The sequence below is a fragment of the Pipistrellus kuhlii genome, unplaced genomic scaffold (assembly GCF_014108245.1).
Source record: "Pipistrellus kuhlii isolate mPipKuh1 unplaced genomic scaffold, mPipKuh1.p scaffold_m20_p_17, whole genome shotgun sequence".
In the NCBI taxonomy this organism is placed as follows: domain Eukaryota; kingdom Metazoa; phylum Chordata; class Mammalia; order Chiroptera; family Vespertilionidae; genus Pipistrellus; species Pipistrellus kuhlii.
The window spans coordinates 29,657,613-29,675,228 of record NW_023425482.1 but is presented as its reverse complement, the minus strand read 5'-3'; the positions used below and the strand labels follow the sequence as shown (position 1 = coordinate 29,675,228).

The 17,616-nt window shown below is 62.2% G+C and overlaps 2 protein-coding genes across 3 annotated transcripts in view; one reads left to right on the top strand and one right to left on the bottom strand.

The window, feature by feature from the left end:
- Positions 1 to 14,636, top strand: part of NKD1 (NKD inhibitor of WNT signaling pathway 1) — a 59,896-nt gene extending 45,260 nt beyond the window's left edge. Inside the window, exons 11-12 of the transcript XR_006741887.1 lie at positions 5,413 to 5,417; positions 14,531 to 14,636. The gene's annotated coding sequence lies outside the window, so the exon portion shown is untranslated. The remainder of the gene's footprint in view (positions 1 to 5,412; positions 5,418 to 14,530) is intronic.
- On the bottom strand, positions 14,352 to 16,936 carry SNX20 (sorting nexin 20). 2 transcript variants are annotated; one of them, XM_036441213.2, is made up of 3 exons: positions 16,777 to 16,936; positions 16,162 to 16,319; positions 14,354 to 15,197 (listed from the first exon to the last, which is right to left on the bottom strand). In XM_036441213.2, exons 1-3 carry the CDS (start codon positions 16,904 to 16,906, stop codon positions 14,535 to 14,537), a joined length of 951 nt encoding a protein of 316 aa, XP_036297106.1. In that variant the 5' UTR covers positions 16,907 to 16,936; the 3' UTR covers positions 14,354 to 14,534. The 2 variants fall into 2 exon arrangements, with proteins under 2 accessions (XP_036297105.1, XP_036297106.1); XM_036441212.2 differs by lacking the exon at positions 16,777 to 16,936 and having other exon boundaries at positions 14,352 to 15,197; positions 16,162 to 16,525.
- Between the last annotated feature and the right edge of the window lie 680 nt (positions 16,937 to 17,616).

Below are 17,616 nucleotides of genomic sequence, written 5' to 3'. Positions count from 1 at the left end.
CCCCAAGGTCCCTTAACCACTGCATCCAGGCTTCTGACAGTCGGTATCCAACACAAACTGATGGCGATGTAACCAAAGCCAGGAAGGCAGGGAGGGAGGAGGGGGGAGGGAGGAGGGAGACCCCCACCCCCTAGTGTGTTTTGTCACCGTGTGGGGGCTGCCAGCTCTCTGGACCTCACAACCAAGTAGGAAAGGATCCTACACTAGGCTATTAGTCTGCAAACCATGGTTCGCGAGCCACATGTGGCTCTTTGGCCCCTTGAGTGTGGCTCTTCCATAAAATACCAGGGCCTTCGGAGAGTCTATGTTGAAGAAGTGGCATTAGACGTTTAAGTTTAAAAAATTTGGCTCTCCAAAGAAATTTCAATCGTTGTCCTGTTGATAGTTGGCTCGGTGGACTGATGGGTTTGCCGACCACTGCACTAGGCCAAGCCATGGGGAGCTGGAGGGCGGGGACCTCGAGAATATGCTGATTGGTTGGGCTCAGAGCTGGTACCCATCCCTGGGCCAATCACCGTAGCCCACTGGGATCACGTGGCCAACCTGTGGCAAGGGGCGGGGTCTGCACAGAAGGAGAGGAAGGATGCTGAGCGGACCTGTGCTCCTGGTCCCCCAGGCCCAGAAATGCTGCAACCATGGCAACGAACCAGGTATGGGGTCCGCACAGGGAGCCTCCCTGTGGCCTGGCGACTGGGGAGCGGCTCCTCGGCCCCAGCCCCACGGCTGTCAGGAGGCTTTCCTGGCCACTGAGATTTACTTTAAAAACCACTTTGAGAAATGGTGGCGTGCGCAGATAAAAGACCCAAAGAGCCCAAAAAGGTGTGCGTGTAAAGGACCTGCTTCCGGCACCTCTGACTCCCTGCTCTGGGGCCGCTCCGTGTGGCCTGGTGGCTGGAGCACAGACCCGGGGCCGGGCCGCCTGGATTCAGTCCTCTCTGAGTGCCCCACGTGGGACCAGGGCCTCTCGAGCCTCAGTTTCCCCTTCAGGAAAGGGGATCAGAAAAGACTCCCCCACAGAGCTGGGTGAGAATTCACTGAGCTAAAGCTGCGGTTGGAGCACGTACATGAATAAATGCATTTAGATACGGTATCTCCCCATGTGGAGTTTGTTAGCTTTTTAAAAAGACGCTGTTTTTGTTCTTCTCAGAGCTGTGTTAGGTTTGTAACAAAACGGAGAGGAAGGGACAGAGGCCTGATACCCTCCCTCCCCCCTCGCCCCTCAGGCACAGTTTCCCCGCTGTCACCATCAGCCCCGGAGAGGTGCATTTCTACAATATATGTTCGTATGGATCTCAGAGAAGAAGAGAGAGAGAAACATCAATGATGAGAGGGAACCACCAATGGGCTGCCTCCCGCACCCCCCCACCCTCCCACTGAGGATCAAGCGTGCAACCCGGGCATGGGCCCTTGACCAGAATGAAACCCTCTGTCCACAGGCCGATGCTCTACCCACTGAGCCAAACTGGCTAGGGCCAGAGTGGCATTTTTTTCTCTCTAAGAATGAACCTACATGGACACATCATAATCAGTGCTGGCGTTTGTTGTAAATCCCATGGATAGCGACGTGTATCCATCATTATAATATCACACAGAATATTATCAATATAATATCACACAGGATATTTCCACTAAATACTCTGCCCCATTGATCTCTCCCTTACCCCCCCCCCCTTTTGTTATTTTTAAAAGTATTTCAAACACAATTTTGTAACAGAAAACATTGTGTCCCAGCGACTCTGACCTCCCCCAGCTTTCCAGAAGCGGCCTTTGCGATGTTTATTTCGGATCTATTTTTAAGGAGGAAAACGTGGCAGCCATGGCCTCATCCCCCTTCCAGGCCCAGGCCTTTATTTTTACCCGAGCGGGGCCGTGTGTGTGTGTGTGTGTGTGAGCTCGGCCTGGTCTCTGTGACCTCATGTCTTTGGCGACCTGGCTCCCTGGGCCCTTCTCTCCAACAGCTGCTCAGACTCGGGGCGGCGGCCCCTCCCCTCCCTGCAGGCGTGTGGGGCTCTCGCCTCAGTGCCCACCAGCAGAGCTCAGGAGCACTGCCTTCCCTTCGGATGCTGTCGTTCCTGGCCCCCAGAAGAAGCTGCACCCCGGGATTAGCAGTGGAAGGAAGAGGAGAGAGGAATGCGGGGGGACCACAGGGGGCAGCAGTGCTCCAGGGGGACTCTGAGCCCATGCTTTGTCCCCCCGCCCTGCCCCGCACTAGAGCCTGGGCCTGGCCCCCAGCTCAGCACCAGCGCGGGGCCCTGAGCCGTTGTCGGGGAGACCGGACTCCTGCCTCACCCACAGGCACTCACTGGTGCCCGGATGCCCCGTTTCCGCTGACCTGCCGCCAGGCATGAGGTGGCCGGGGGTGTCCGGGTGAGGCTGGCGGCTGCCGTGGGCCACTCCCATCTCCTGGGGCCTGGGGTGCATTCCCCACCCAGCCGGGCCGATTACACGCTTTGGCAAAGGAAACCGCAGGGAGCAGGGTGTCAGAGAGGTGTGGAGGGCCCCTGAAAGGCCATGAACTTGGCCTAAACAGGCTTCCCAAGAGCACGGCAGCCGCGAAAGGGAGAAATAAAAGCTCGGAAGGACAGCTGACGTCCTGAAGAAGACATCACTAAGAAATGGTTTCAAAAATAATGCGACGTGACAGGAGCACATAGCGAAGTTTCAAACACAAAACGCAGAACTATTGATAGACAATATAGGAAGCCCCTGGAAACATAAGAAATTAAAAAATCCACTGTTCCTAACTCATTTTCCAAATGCCCCCCTCCAGCATCAAACTGCCCCCCTGGGGGCGTGTACCCCACATTGGGAACCGCTGGCATGGACAGTGACACGCAATCATGCAGCAGCCATGTTTCATGTGAAAGTTTGACAGAGCAACACAGCCTGGGCAGCTTTCAGTCTTGCTAACTGAGAACAGAAAATAGAGAAAACATGGCCTCTTACTGTGCAGAGGGAAGGAAACCCACCCGGACTGGGCTCGGCTTCAGAGCAGGAGCCCTCACTGTGCCCTCTCGTCCTCCGCCTTGGGCTCTGGGGAACCTGGCGGAGGTGCGGGGCGCAGGGCACAGGCCCGGGGAGCTGAGGATGTGGTCGGGGGAGTTGCTCCTCGCCTCTGAGATGGGAGAACTGAGGCTTCGGGGGGCGGAGAAGGAGTGGACACTCCCACCCGGAGCTGAGCCCAGAACAGCTCTCAGGCCCCTCTCGCAGGCCGTGGCCTCAGCTGCCCCGGGGACAGGCGGCTAGGCCGGCACCTGGCACCCGGATGCACACAGCCGGGCCCTGCACGGCCACGTGCCCCCGGCCCTCAGCTGGCACCGCTCCGCTGAGTGGCCCCAAACTCCCGCTGCTCTGCTCCGTGCCCACGCCCTGAGTGCGGATTGGGGTTCCGAGGAGTCTGTGACAATCAGGGGGGCCCGTGTGTACGTGTTGGGGCCCCTGATGGTTTGGTGAGCATCTGTTTCCGCCCAAAGTCATCGCGGTCCTTAAGACGGCCTGGCCGGCCCCAGCGCAGCGCAGGCAGGTGCTCCAGGGCTAAATACCTGCCGACGAGGCCCCGAGCCAGGCGGGCACCGGCTGCTCCAGGCACAGCCCGTGGACGGGGTTCATGGAGACTCGGGGAGTCGGGACAGCTCGGAGGCCAGGGTGCCCAGGGGTGCCGGGCCCTGGAGGAGGAGGGACGGGCCCTGGGACGCAGCCCGCCCGTGGGCTCCCAGTGCAGGCCGGGTTCCGTGGCTCTGAGTGGCCCGGTGCCCTGGCCAGACCCCTGCCAGATGGAGAGGCCCCTGGCCCTCTTACCCGGAGTCACCTGACCCCATTTCCTCTGGCTCCGCCCCGGAGAGGCAGCAGCAGCATCTGATTGTGATTTGCCTCGGAAATTCCTGGCCAGAATATTCTAGAGCGGCCCATGTGACCCCTTTTCCCGCCCTCCCTTCCCCCTTCCCTCCCTCCCTCTTCCCTCTCTCCTCCCTCCCTCCCTCTCTCCCCTCCTCCTTCCCTCCCTCTCTCCCCTCTTCCCCTTTCTCCAGCGGGGCTTCCGTGGAGACAAGATGCTATGGAGAATTTTGTGTGTAACATCCTCCCTCCCCTCCTCCTTTCCCCCTTCCCTCCCTCCCTCTCTCTCCCCTTGTCCCTCCCTCCCTCTCCCCTCTCTCCCTCCCTCCTCCCTCCCTAAGGGTTTGAGTATCTCATTCAAATCCGTGCTGTGCCCTTTAGTTCCTGTAAGTGAGTTCCTGGAGTCGGCCCATTCCCTGCAGACCCGGATCTGCCCAAACAGAGTTTGCCGGAGGCCTGGGAAGAGCACAGGGTGACCCCCACCTGGCACTCGCTGCCCAGAGAGGTCTGCTCGGACCCCCTGGCCTCCCCCCGGCCCACACCTGTCCTGAGTTCATCCCAGACCCCTCCGTCCACTCGCACTTTCCAGAGTTTGCTGAGCAGCTACTATGTGTCAGGAGCCCGGCTCGGCACTAATGAAACAGACACCTCCCTCCCTGCCTGCCTTCACCGAGCCTTCAGCCCAGTGGTGTGTGTGTGTGTGTGTGCGTGTGCGTGTGTGTGGAGCGGGAGCTGTCGCACAAACATTACCTTGTTACCAACTGTGACCACTTCTGTGGATGAGGAGGAACAAGCCAGGTGAAAAGCGAGAGGAAGCAGCTGGTGCAAAGGCCCTGAGGCGGGCGGTGGGCGGGCCAGCGGATGACCTGACCATCTCGGAGGCCAGCGAGGCTGAGTTCGGACAGCAAGGGGCGGGGAGAGGGGGGCAGGCGAACTGAGCCCTGGGGGCCACAGGGGCGAGTTTGCGCGTCATTCTGGGGGAAGCTTCCAGAAGGTGGAGGGTCAACAGGGCGGGCAGGACAGGACGTGACCGTCTGGCCACTTCGGGGAGAACGGGTTGGCAGCAGGGGCCTGGCCAGCGGGCGCCCAGTGGTGCCTACAGGGTAGACGTTGCTGATGACATTCCTGCCCACCAAACTGCTGGGGTCCCGGGGATTAGGAATACCCTCCCCGCTGCTGAATAACATTCTTCTTCTTTTTTAAAAAAAATACATTTTATTGACTTTTTACTGAGAGAAAGGGAGAGGGACAGAGAGTTAGAAACATCGATGAGAGAGAAACACCGACCAGCTGCCTCCTGCACACCCCCTACTGGGGATGTGCCCGCAACCAAGGCACATGCCCTTGACCGGAATCGAACCCGGGACCCTTCAGTCCGTAGGCCAATGCTCTATCCACTGAGCCACACCGGTTTCGGCTGAATAGCCCTCTTCTGGATGGGGGGAAGGGGTGGGAGTGAAGCTGGAAGGCGTGAGGGGACAAAGGCAGAGAACCAGGCCTCGGTTTCCTGCCGAGAGGGGAATGCCGGGAGAGGAGGAGGCAGGCCCGGCACTGATGTGGTCGCGGGGGACTGGGAAGGCCCGGTGTTCCCACGCGGAGCCCCGCGTCCCACAGACGCCCGGGGCCTTTGAAGTCGGCGGGCCCACCAGCGGGAGCGGGGCTTCCGTGGAGACAAGCCGCTCGGGGGCGGGGCCGAGCACCGGGAGGCTGCTGCCCCCGCAGACAGGCAGGGCCAGTGATAATGTACATCTGTTTCGGGGAATTTATAAGCTTTGAACATTTTTTATGGGCAGATAAGTGGGTCCTTTTCTTACCAGAACTTGGAACTTCAAAGCGGAGTGTGTGGATAATGCAAATTGCTGAAACTCGAGCTTTTCCCCCACAAAAGAGGTTTCCGAAGGAGCCGGGGCAGAGACGGGAGCGGGGAGAAGACAAAGGAGGCTAATTGATGCCATGTCTTTTATGTGCGGGCGTGCCGTGCGCGGACATCGATTTTTATGGAATAAGACACGGGCCGGCCGGGAGCGGGAGGAGGGGAGGAGGGGCTGGGACCGGCCCTGAGGGCCAGGCCAGGCTGCGGGTCAGCCCTGGGGGCACGGTCCCCTCCATCTTGGAGCCCTCGCCCTTACAGGGAAGACAAACAAATGGACACCAGGGACACCTCTGAGCCAGCTGGGGCCCGGCCAGCCCGGGGCCTGGTCCATCAGAGTGAGGCCCTAGGGCCGTGGTCAGCAAACGGCGGCTCTCAAGCCACAGGCGGCTCTTTGGCCCCTGGAGTGTGGCTCTTCCACAAAAACACCACGGCCTGGGCGAGTCTGTGTTGAAGACGTGGCATTAGAAGAAGTGTAAGTTTAAAAAATGTGGCTCTCCAAAGAAATGTCCATCGCTGTGCTGTGGATAGTTGGCTCTGTGGACTGATGAGTTTGCCGACCACTGGGCGAGGGGCTTAGGGGCTGGGGGAGCCTGGAGGCCTAGGGACTCAGGAAACCCCCTGCAGGCACGATCCTGGCGGGGGGGGGGAGGGAGGGTGAGGGGGGCATCCTAGGTGGTGAGACAGCTGGGTCAGGCGCCCTGCGTTCTGCCTCTGCTGCCTGCTCACCAGCCCTGAGCCTTCTTACCGCCCCCTCTCCCTCCACCAGCAAGTAGCCTGTGAGCTCCTGGAGGGCAGGGACACAGGCAACCCTCAGTATGTACCTGTGGATGCATGATTGAGTGAATGAACAGCTGAATGAATGGATAACTGAATGAATGAATGAACAGTTGAACGAATGAATGATTCAGTGAACGAATGATTGAGTGACTGAATGAGTGGTTGAATGAATTAGTGATGGGATAAATGAATGAGTGAATGGGCCGCATGGAGGGTCAACCAGCTCTGTTTTTTCCCCATGTTCACGTCCGCAGCGGAAGATTCAGACGGGAAGGGGAGGGAGGGTGTGTTTGAACTTGTGCCCTGTGGTTGACCCCAATGCCCCGAGGTGAGTCTAAGCCAGTCCGCATGTGGCAGTGAGAGGGAGGATGGTTCTCACCCATGGCTGCACCGGGCAGTGATGGGGCGGCATGTCCTGGCCAATGGGCTGTGTGGGGCAGTGATGGGGCGGCATGTCCTGGCCAATGGGCTGTGTGGGGCAGTGAGAGGGTGGCTGCTCCAGGCCAGTGGACTGAGGGGGCAGTGAAAGAGTGGCTGGTCTTGGCCAATGGGCTGTGTGGAGGCAGAGAGGGCGTGGCTGGTCCTGGCCAATGGGCTGTGTGGAGGCAGAGAGGGCGTGGCTGGTCCTGGCCAATGGGCTGTGTGGAGGCTGGTCCTGGCCTATGGGCTGTGTGGGGTAGTGAGGGGGCGGGTGGTCCTGGCCAGTGGTTTGTATGGGGCATCAAGAAGGTGGCTGGTCCTGTCAATGGGCTGCATCTGGCAGTGAGGAGGAGGGCGCTGGCCCTGTCCAATGGGCTGTGTGGGGCAGAGAGGGCGTGGCTGGTTCTGTCCAATGGGCTATGTGGACTGGTGAGGGGGCGGCTGGTTTTGGCCAATGGGCTGTGTGGGGTAGAGAGGGCGTGGCTGGTTCTGTCCAATGGGCTATGTGGAGTAGTGAGGGGGTGGCTGGTTCTGTCCAATGGGCTATGTGGAGTAGTGAGGGGGCGGCTGGTTTTGGCCAATGGGCTGTGTGGGGCAGAGAGGGCACGGCTAGACCTGACCTATGGGCTGTATCGGCCAGTGAGAAGGTGACTCCTCCTGATTAATGGGCTGCATCTGGCGCCAAATGATCCACCTGCCCACCCAACCCCCCCTCCACCCCTGCCTGCACCCTCTCCCCCCTCCTCCACCCCTGCCCGCACCCTCTCCCCCCCTCCTCCACCCCTGCCTGCACCCTCTCCCCCTCCTCCACCCCTGCCCGCACCCTCTCCCCCCTCCTCCACCCCTGCCTGCACCCTCTCCCCCCTCCTCCACCCCTGCCCGCACCCTCTCCCCCTCCTCCACCCCTGCCTGCACCCTCTCCCCTGATCCCCGCGCCCTCCCCGCCCCGATGCTAACGGCCACCCGCCCAGGACGCCCGGGTCCTCCCGGCGCCGGGCGGAGGGACGGTGCAGCCGCACTCTCATTAGTCGCTCTGACGGCTCTTGTCGCCCATCGGGAACAAGCAGGGCTTTGATCACAGCACGAGGGGAGCAGGCTGCAGGCTCAGCCTGTGAAGGCGGGCCAGCGCCAGGCAGGGAGCCGGCCGCAGCCGCGTTCAAAGCGAGCGGCTCCCAGGCTCCGGGCTTGCTGTCTGAGGGCTGCTCAGGGCCCGCCCGCAGCCCGGGTTTTAATGGGCCAGGAGCCCCGAGGTGGGGGAGGCGCCCCCGGGGGCTCCGGGGAGGGGAAGGGACTCCTGGGGGGGACACCGGCACCCCGGACCCTGAGTCTCAGGCATCAGGGGCTGTTGAAGCTGAATGGCCAGCAGGTGCTGTGGCCTCACCCCCCCACCCGCCCCACAATCTCCCCTTCCTGCCCCTCTGCCGGCCCTAATGGGGTCCCCACAGGCACAGGGCCCGCCCTGCCTGCCCCAAGGGGTGCAGGGTGCTGTCAACAGGCAGCAGCTCTTTGTTGAGTGCCCTCCCTCCGCCCGGCTCCAGGACAGGCTGCGGACATAATTCTCGGGGGGGACAAGCGAAGGGGGGGCGGGGGGGCAAGATAAAAATGGGGGAAGCCGTTCTGAAAGCCTCGTAAATCCCACAGAGCATGAACCCTCAGGGCACGGGTCCTGCACAGCCACAGAGGCCACCCGCCCACCACCCCGCCCTGCCAGCCCCTCTCCCAGGCCCGTGGTCGGCAAACTCATCCGTCCGCAGAGCCAAATAGCAACAGCACAACGATGGACATTTCTTTGGAGAGCCGCATTTTTAAAACTTAAACTTCTTCTAACGCCACTTCTTCAACACAGACTCGCCCAGGCCGTGGTGTTTTGTGGAAGAGCCACACTCACGGGGCCAAAGAGCCGCGTGTGGCTCTCGAGCCGCAGTTTGCCGACCACGGTTCTAGGTGGTTCTGAGGACCACGGGGGCTGGGCAGGCGTGGGGCGTGGGCAGGACAGGCGGTTGGATGTGTCAGGTGGTTCTGAGGACCACGGGGGCTGGGCAGGCGTGGGGCGAGGGCAGGACAGGCGGTTGGATGTGTCAATAAGAGTGAGCTGGTGGCCCAGCCCGTGGCTCCGTGGATGAGCGTGGGCCTGTGAAGCAGGAGGTCAGGGTTCCAGTCCGGGTCAGGGCGCGGGCCAGGGGTGCGGGCTGGATCCCCAGTGTGGGGCGGGCAGGAGGCAGCCGGTCCGTGATTCTCTCTCATCATTGACGTTTCTCTCTCTCCCTCTCCCTTCCTCTCTGAAATCAATAAAATATATCTCAACTATTTGCACCACACAGAGAGTGCGTAGCATGGAAGTGTGCCACCCAACAAAGTATCACCAAACAGACGCCCTCACCCCCTCCCCAGAGACTGAGAATAGATCCACTCCCTTCCCGAGGCCTCCTGCCGCCGCTCCCACCGCAGCCCCGCCCTCCAGCAGACATAGCCACTCCCTGGAGGTCACAGGGCCCCGCTCTGCCTTTTTTTTAAAAATATATTTTATTGATTTTTTACAGAGTAGAAGAGAGAGGGAGAGAGAGAAACATCGATGAGAGAGAATCATTGATCAGCTGCCTCCTGCACACCCCCCACTGGGGATGTGCCCGCAACCCAGGTACATGCCCTTGACCGGGATGGAACCTGGGACCTTTCAGTCTGCAGGCCGACGCCCTATCCACTGAGCCACACTGGTTTCGGCCCGCTCTGCGTTTTCCTTCTCCTTGCCCCGGGATGAAGCATCCTCAGCCAGTACCCCAGCGTCTCCTCCTCCCCAGCGCCATCAGGGGGCGTCCTGCCCGCTGCACTTTCTGCGTCTGCCCCTTCGCTCACGCCCGCGGGTGGGACCCATCCTTTCCCCAGCAAAGTCCTTTTCGGGGCTGCATACTATTCCCCCGGCGCCCTGACCACAGCGCTCACCGTCTCCTGGTCCCTGGGCGCTGGGTGTTCCCAGCTGGGGGGCGTGGTTGGACACCGTCCTGCTCTGAAGTTCTAGTCCGGGCTTTGGGGTGAGCGTCTCCCTGTCTCTCGGTGGGGGACCTTCCGAAGCGGGGCCTGCTGGGTCCCCACAGAGTCCTCTACGTCCGGCTTCAGGAGAGGGTGGCCAAACCAGTTTCCTAGGTGGTGGCACCCGTTCGCACCCTAACAAGCAAGGGGTACTTCTCCGTTATCTCCCTCCCCCTCTCGCCGTCCCAACCTGGCTTTACCCACAGTTTGCACCGGCTCAGGTGTGCAAAGGTAGAAGCGAGTGCAGGTGTGCGGCAAGGAGTCCTGTCCCCTCCCCCACTCCAGGGAGCAGATGGAGGGCGTCCCCTCTTCCCCTCCTACCCCTGCCCCCCACCACCTGGGTCCTCAGAAGCTGGGGGGAGGGGGGAGGTCTGGGGATGGGCGTGGCGCCCAGAGCCTCCCTCCTGTTGGAGAAAGAACCCCTCCCCCATGAGGAGGGAGGTAAGCGAGCCCCCCGCCCCCGCCCCGGAGCCAGCTGGCCGCCCAGGGGCGGCTGCAGGGCTATTTCTAAGCGCCCAGGGGCACCAGCCTCCTCCCGCCTCTGGGGCCTCCGGGCTGGGCTGCGGCGACGAGGCTGGGGAGCGGACACGCAGGCGGTGAGGTCCTGAACCCCAAGTCCTGGTCGCCCGGGACCCCAGAAACCCTGGCAGCGGCCGGCGGGCGGGTGGGGGGGTGAAGGAGGCAGCGAAGCATCAGCGCCTTCCCAGCACAGCTTTTAACCTCCAGCGCTGTTTCAAACCGCCCCGAACAAACGGGCTTGCAAAGTCTTTTCTCTTTCGGGAAAAGCTGATCCCCTAACGGTTCCTCCCTCCGCTCCCGCCGCCCGCGGAGCGCCGGAGCCTGCGGGGCGGCAGCGCCCTCTGCCGGCCGCTTTGCAGACTTCAGGAACGGATCCAGCTCCTGGATGCCGCCTCCCTGCAGAAGGGCAGGAGGGAAAGGGGGAAAGGAAGCGTCTTTGCCGCCTTCAGGGACCGGAAGGGACCAGCCACCCCGCGGAGCTCGCCAGCAGCGAGGCAATGCCCAGCGAGCCGCGGCGTTTGCTGCTTTGTTGCTTGAAATGAGGAAACGGGACCATTACAGGCCGGCTCACACCAGCAGGGCCGGGAGACCAAAAGGATCCCATGAAGCCAGAGGCCATGGTGGGGAAGGATACTATGTGGCAGTGACATGCTGACGGCCTATGATACAATGTCACCACACTTCAACCTGTCATCCTCCGACACACGTGAATGGTGGAGGCATTCCACCGCAAGGGCGACCCCATGCAAACTGCGGGCTCTGCGAGATCGCATCATCAGATGCAACCCTCTGGCGGGGATGTTGATCACGGGGGAGGGTGTGCATGTGGTGGTGGTGGTGGGGGCGATGGGAAACCTCTGCACCTTTTCCTTCGTTCCGCTGTGAACCCAAAACTGCTCTAAGGAAGGAAGCCTAGTGCATCTACAAAGCAGATGGCAGAGCAGCGTGAGGCCCGTTCCTGCTGCAGGCTGGCCGAGCCGCTGGTGGTGGCTGTGCTGTGGGGCTGGGGCTCCCTGCCCGGGGAGGGACTCGGGGTGCTCCCTGCATCCCCTCCAGAAGAAAGCTTCGCCCGATTCCAACGGGGCCTCTGTGGTTGCAGACGGGGGAGCCTGCGAGGCCGGAGCTGCTGCGGCCGTCCTGTCCCCGGAGGAGAGAGAGAGCAGAGACCAGGGAAGCAGAAGTGACGGAGGAAGTGAGAGTGAGGGAGCGGGGCTGGGTGACACAGCTTCACGCTGGTTCCTCCTGGGCTGCTCCGAGGAGGAAGCCCTCCCTGGTCCGTTAACCCGGCTCTCCTTCCGCTCAGCGGGCTCAGCCGGGCCGGGGCGCCTCCTTTCCAGGGCCCGGCCTGCGTCCCCAGGGCTGGGAGAGGTTCCCGCCTCAGTTTCGCCTTTCTGCTTCCCCTCTGCCCACCGAGCTCCCGTGGCCGCCTCCCGAGCGTCCCCTGTGGCTCCCTTCCACACCTCCTCCTCCGAGAAGCCCTCCCTGGTCATTGGGCTGAGGGATCGCTGTGTCTGCTCCACTGCCGGCCCCGTGGCTCCCTTCCACACCTCCTCCTCCGAGAAGCCCTCCCCGGCCATTGGGCTGAGGGATCGCTGTGTCTGCTCCACTGCCGGCCCCGTGGCTCCCTTCCACACCTCCTCATCCGAGAAGCCCTCCCTGGCCATTGGGCTGAGGGATCGCTGTGTCTGCTCCACTGCCGGCCCTGTGGCTCCCTTCCACACCTCCTCCTCCGAGAAGCCCTCCCTGGCCATTGGGCTGAGGGATCGCTGAGTCTGCTCCACTGCCGGCCCCGTGGCTCCCTTCCACGCCTCCTCCTCCGAGAAGCCCTCCCTGGTCATTGGGCTGAGGGATCGCTGAGTCTGCTCCACCGCTGGCCACGGCGCTGTGGTGTGGACAGCTGCTCTGGTCTCTGTGACCGGGAGCGAGTCCCCTCTCCAGCCGCCGTGCCCCCACCTGTAAACAGACACAGGCGAAGAGACCCTAAGGGTGCATAGCTTGTCTGCTCCTTGTCGGCTGTGTGGCCTCGGGCAAGTCACGCAACCTCTCGGGGCCTCTGTGTCCGGCCTGTTAGATGAGGCGGCCACTGAGATGCTGTTTTCCCACGGTGACTCAGGGGAGGCCTGTCTGATCCCGTCCGGGGGACCACAGGGCAGGCGGGAGAGGCTGCTGGAGCAGGCTGCTGACCAGAGGAGCCCCCAGGCTCTGGGGAGAGGGCCCAGCGCGGTTGCCAGGTGCGAGGGAGCTGGCCTGGGCCACCAGCTGCAGGCTCCTGGCCCTGCAGTGAGGCAGGCGTGTGGGAGGGGCCTATGTGTGGGAGGAGCTTATACGTGTGGGAGGAGCCTAGGTTTGTGGGGGCGGCTTAGGTGTGTGGGAGGGACCTAGGTGTGTGGGAGGGGCTTAGGGTGTGTTGGGGGGTCTGGGAGGCAGGAAGACAGATGGGGAGGAGCCAGGTGGAGCGGATGCTGCTCCTCAGGCACCTCCCATTTGAACTGGCTTACCTCCTGCTTTCACCTGTGCAGACAGGAATCACCTGTGAGGAAGGGGAGGGAGCTTGTCCTGTGGATTCTAACTCGGTGAGTCTGGGGTGGGGCCTGACATTCAGCATCGCTGAGCAGCTCTCAGCTCCCCAACAGGCTGATGGTTCTGTTCCCGGGCCGGGTTGTAGTGGGCCCTGCGGAAGGCGCCCTGGAGGAGGCGGCACGGGGAGCGGAAGGACTTGTTCCAGGACCTAAGACGTGCGTGGGTCCTTGGCTTCCCCAGCAGCAGGGAGAGGCCCGGAGGAGACGGCGTGTGGGTCCTCCAGGCCCTCAGACGCCTGTGAGGGATGAAGCCTGTGGCCAGAAGCCCCGGAGACCAACGGGCCACAGCTGCCAACCACCCGGGAGGGCGGCACCGAGTGCCCCTCGGAGAGGCGGGTGGGCAGCCCCTTAGGAAGCCTGGGTAAGTCCATCCCCTGCCTTGGGGTCCTGATGGGGAATTCCCTGATATGATTTTGTAGGTCCTCTCCACCCTGTTATTAGTGTGTGTGTGTGTTTAAAACAAAAAACCTCACACATGCACAGAATATGTGATATTTTGAGGTGTACACGACCCCCACATTCGGCATCTGCCCTCGCCACTGGCCTGGTCCCAGGCTGACTTCCCAGGTACCTGGCCCCAGCCCCCCTTCTCACTGTGCCAGGACCTCCCTGTGGAAGAACCGTGGCCACGGGTGCGTACCCAGACCCCAACCCCGCAGTGCAGATTCTAGGCGATCCCCACCCCCACCGGCGCCCCATTAGACTCCAGTGTCCCTCTGCACCCAGCAGGCTGGTGCCACGTGAAGCCTGACATCCGGGGCCCACTCTTAGCTCACCCCGCTGGCTGCCCGAATCTTCTACTAAACTCCCCCGCCTCCTGCTGGACTTTCTTTCTTTCTAAAGAACGTATTTTCATTGATGTCAGAGAGGAAGGGTGAGGGAGAGAGAGATAGAAACATCAGTGATTAGAGAGAATCATGGACCGGCCGCCTCTTGCACGCCCCACCCTGGGGATCGAGTCTGCCACCGGGGCCTATGCCCTGACCGGGAATCAAACCCTGACCTCCCGGTTTTCATAGGTCCACGCTCGCCACTGAGCCACACCAGCCGGGGCTGGGTTTGTGGTTTTATTTATTTATTTTTTTAAGTATATATTTTATTTTTTTTTACAGAGAGGAAGGGAGAGGGATAGAGAGCTAGAAACATCGATGAGAGCGAAACATCAATCAGCTGCCTCCTGCACACCCCCTACTAGGTATGTGCCCGCAACCAAGGCACATGCCCTTGACCGGAATCGAACCTGGGACCCTTCAGTCCGCCGGCTGATGCTCTATCCACTGAGCCACACTAGTTTAGGCTGGGTTTGTGGTTTTAGAGCAGGGGTGCCTGGCATCTAAGGGACACAGGGAGAGGGGGGGAGGAGGAGAAGTTGGGGGCCAGGGGCGGGGGCTCCGCTGGACGCAGCTGGGGAAATGGGGGACTCTAAGCGGCCCCACGTGGCTGTTGCATCCAGGAGGCGCCCCAAGGACAGCCCCGGGGACCCCGGGCCTGCAGCTTGCAGCGGCTCAGTCCAGGTACTCGCGCACGGCCAGCTCCTTGAGCGTGAGGCCCCGCGGGCCGGGCCTGCGCAGCTGGCAGTCCTCCAGGCGCCGCTGCAGGGGCGCGCAGTCCCGGCCCAGCGCGCGGGCCAGGCGCACCATGGCGTCCAGCAGCGGCTCCAGGTAGCGGTGCCCGTCCCGCAGCCGCGCCAGCGCGCGCTCGCCCGCCGCGAAGGCCTCCAGGGGGCGCTCGAGCTCGCGCAGGCAGAGCAGCGCGGCGCAGAGCGCGGGGGCGGCGGCGGCCGGCCGGTGCGCCGTCAGCCGCGCCTGCAGCGGCCCCGCGCGGCCCAGCGCGCCCAGCGCCCGCGCGTACTGGCCGGCGCGCAGGCAGCCGAAGGCCTCGCGCAGCTCGGGCCGCGTCAGGAAGTCCAGCAGCTCCCGCGAGCGGCGCGCGCAGCGCAGGCCCGCCAGCTGCCGCAGGTACTCGGCCAGCGCCCGCGAGCGCGCGGCGATCAGCGCGGGCGCCAGGTTGCCCAGCAGCCGCTTCCCGGGGAAGGCCACGTCCTCCATCTCCTCCGGGAAGGCGCGCAGCAGGCCGCGCTGCAGCGCCTCGAAGTCCGAGTAGCGCCGCTCCAGCACCGCCTTCGTGCTGTCGTAGCTGCCCGTCTGGATGACCACCACCTGGTACATCTGCGGAGGGGGAGAGAGAGAGAGGTGGAGAGATGGAGAGAGCGAGCGAGAGAGAGATGGAGAGAGAGAGAGATGGAGAGAGAGAGAGATGGAGAGAGAAATGGAGAGAGAGAAGTGGAGGGGGGGAGAGATGGAGAGAGAGAGAGAGGGATGGAGAGAGAGAGAGATGGAGAGAGAGAGAGGGATGGAGAGAGAGAGAGAGATGGAGAGAGAGAGATGAAGAAAGAGAGAGATGGAGAGAGAAATGGAGAGGGGGGGAGAGATGGAGAGAGAGAGATGGAGAGATGGAGAGAGCGAGAGAGAGAGAGATGGAGAGAGAGAAGTGGAGGGGGGAAGAGATGGAGAAAGAGAGAGAGATGGAGAGAGAGGTGGAGATATGGAGAGAGCAAGCGAGCATTGGAGCACATTCCAAGGAGGGTCTGAATGGATAGAGTGAGCCTGGGGACTGGCGATGAAAAGAATGATGTGGGGAGTTAAAGCCCTCCCTGAAAATGGGCTTTTTAATTTTTTTTTTTTTTTTTTTTTTGGTAATACGTTCATCTTCAACCGGAGGCTATGGTCCCACTGATCTCTGAGGCAGCATGGAAGAGGGAGGGGAAGAGGGAGAAACATGGATGTCCAGAGGAGCCTGCAACCAAGGGACTTGCCCTTGACAGGAATCCAATGGGGACCCTTTGGTCGGCGGGCTGACGCTCTAGCCACTGAGCAAAACCGGCCAGGGTGGGCTGCTCTGTGTGAGGGGACAGATGACCAACCCCAGAAGATGTGGGATAAGAGCTGGTTCCTCGTGGGGATGGGGGACTGTGGCCCACAGATCTCCGGCCCCCGCGGCACCCCGTTCCCCAGCCTCCTCTCCCGCAGAACCGTGAACGTGGGTGAGCCCGTCCAGGCTGGGAAGCCGAGGCCCGCGGACTTGGCCCCTGACCCCCGACCCCTGACCCCGGGCAGGGGGAGCGGTGCTTACCACAAACCTGCACGGCGTCCCCTCCTCGATGCGGGCCGAGGCGATGTCGAAGATCAGCCTCACGGGCTTGCGGTCGCCCTTCTCGCCCCTCCAGTACTCCTGCAGCTCCCGCGTGGTCATGCCGGAGTGGGCGCCCGGGCTGCCGGTGCCGGCGGCGGCTGCGAGAACAGCACCGCGGCCTAGGACCGGGCCCGTGCACGCAGGGCCAGGCCTGGGGGGCGGCCGGGTCTGCCTGGGATGGGCCACGGGGCTCCCAGAGGAGCTGTGACTCCCCCGCCCCCGTCCCCCCAAGAACGGGGCCAGCCGGGCATCAGCCCGACCCTGGGCCCCACCTGCTGAACCCATCCTGCCCTGGATGGACCGGCGGGCGGACGGACGGACGGATGGCCTGACGTGGCCCCTCCTCCCCAAGCGGCTGCGGTTGCAAATGCAACGTGAATCGCCCGCTCCTCTTCCCGCCTGCGGGTGGGCCCGCGCCCGGCTCCGCGGCTCCTTGGGGCTGAGCCGGCTAAGAGAGGCCCCCGGCTGTCGCGTGGCATCTGCTGAGGTGCCCACTGGTGTTTCAGATGTCCTCCCACCTCCGTTCCCCCGACCACGCCCCCTGCCCCCACTCACCCGGGTCCCCGTCAGGTCCTGGAGCGGGGAGGCCAGGGCCAGCGGCGGACATTTCCTGCCCGGCCCCTGCCTCGCTCGGGGCGGTGAGTCCCGCCCATTCGGGGCTCCAGGGCTGCTGGGCACTGGCCATGCTCTGGGCTGCCAGGGGGACAGAGAGAACAGTGAGCTGAAACCGGTGTGGTTCAGTGGGTAGACTGTTGGTCTGCGGACTGAAAGGTCCCAGGTTCGATTCCAGTCAGGGGCATGTACCTTGGTTGCGGGCACATCCCCAGGAGGGGGTGTGCAGGAGGCAGCTGATGGATGATTCTCTCATCGATGTTTCTAACTCTCTATCCCTCTCTCTTCCTCTCTGTAAAAAATCAAAAAAATATATTTAAAAAAGAGAGAGAGAGAATAGTGAGTGCCTTTGGGGTGGGGGTGGGCGCTGGTGGGTCCTGGGAGGCCTGGGACCTGACTCCTGGTCCCCACTGCTGGGCCGCCTTGCCCACCAGCTGCCTGCCTCCCTGTCGGTGCTAAACCAGGGCCCACAGCCGAGCAGGTCCTTCCTTGTTAGGATCCTTACGTTGCCAGTTTATGCTCTGAATTTCTTATTTAATTTAATTTATTTTTTTCAATATATTTTTATTGATTTCAGAGAGGAAGGAAGAGGGAGAGGGAAAGAGATATCAGTGATGAGAGAAAATCACAGATTGGCTGCCTCCTGCATGCCCCCTACTGGGGATGGAGCCTGCAACCCAGGCCTGTGCCCTGACCGGGAATCGAACCTGCAACCCTTTCATGCCCAGGACAACACTCCAACCCATTGAGACACACCGGCCGGGGCCACCCACCACTTCTTCC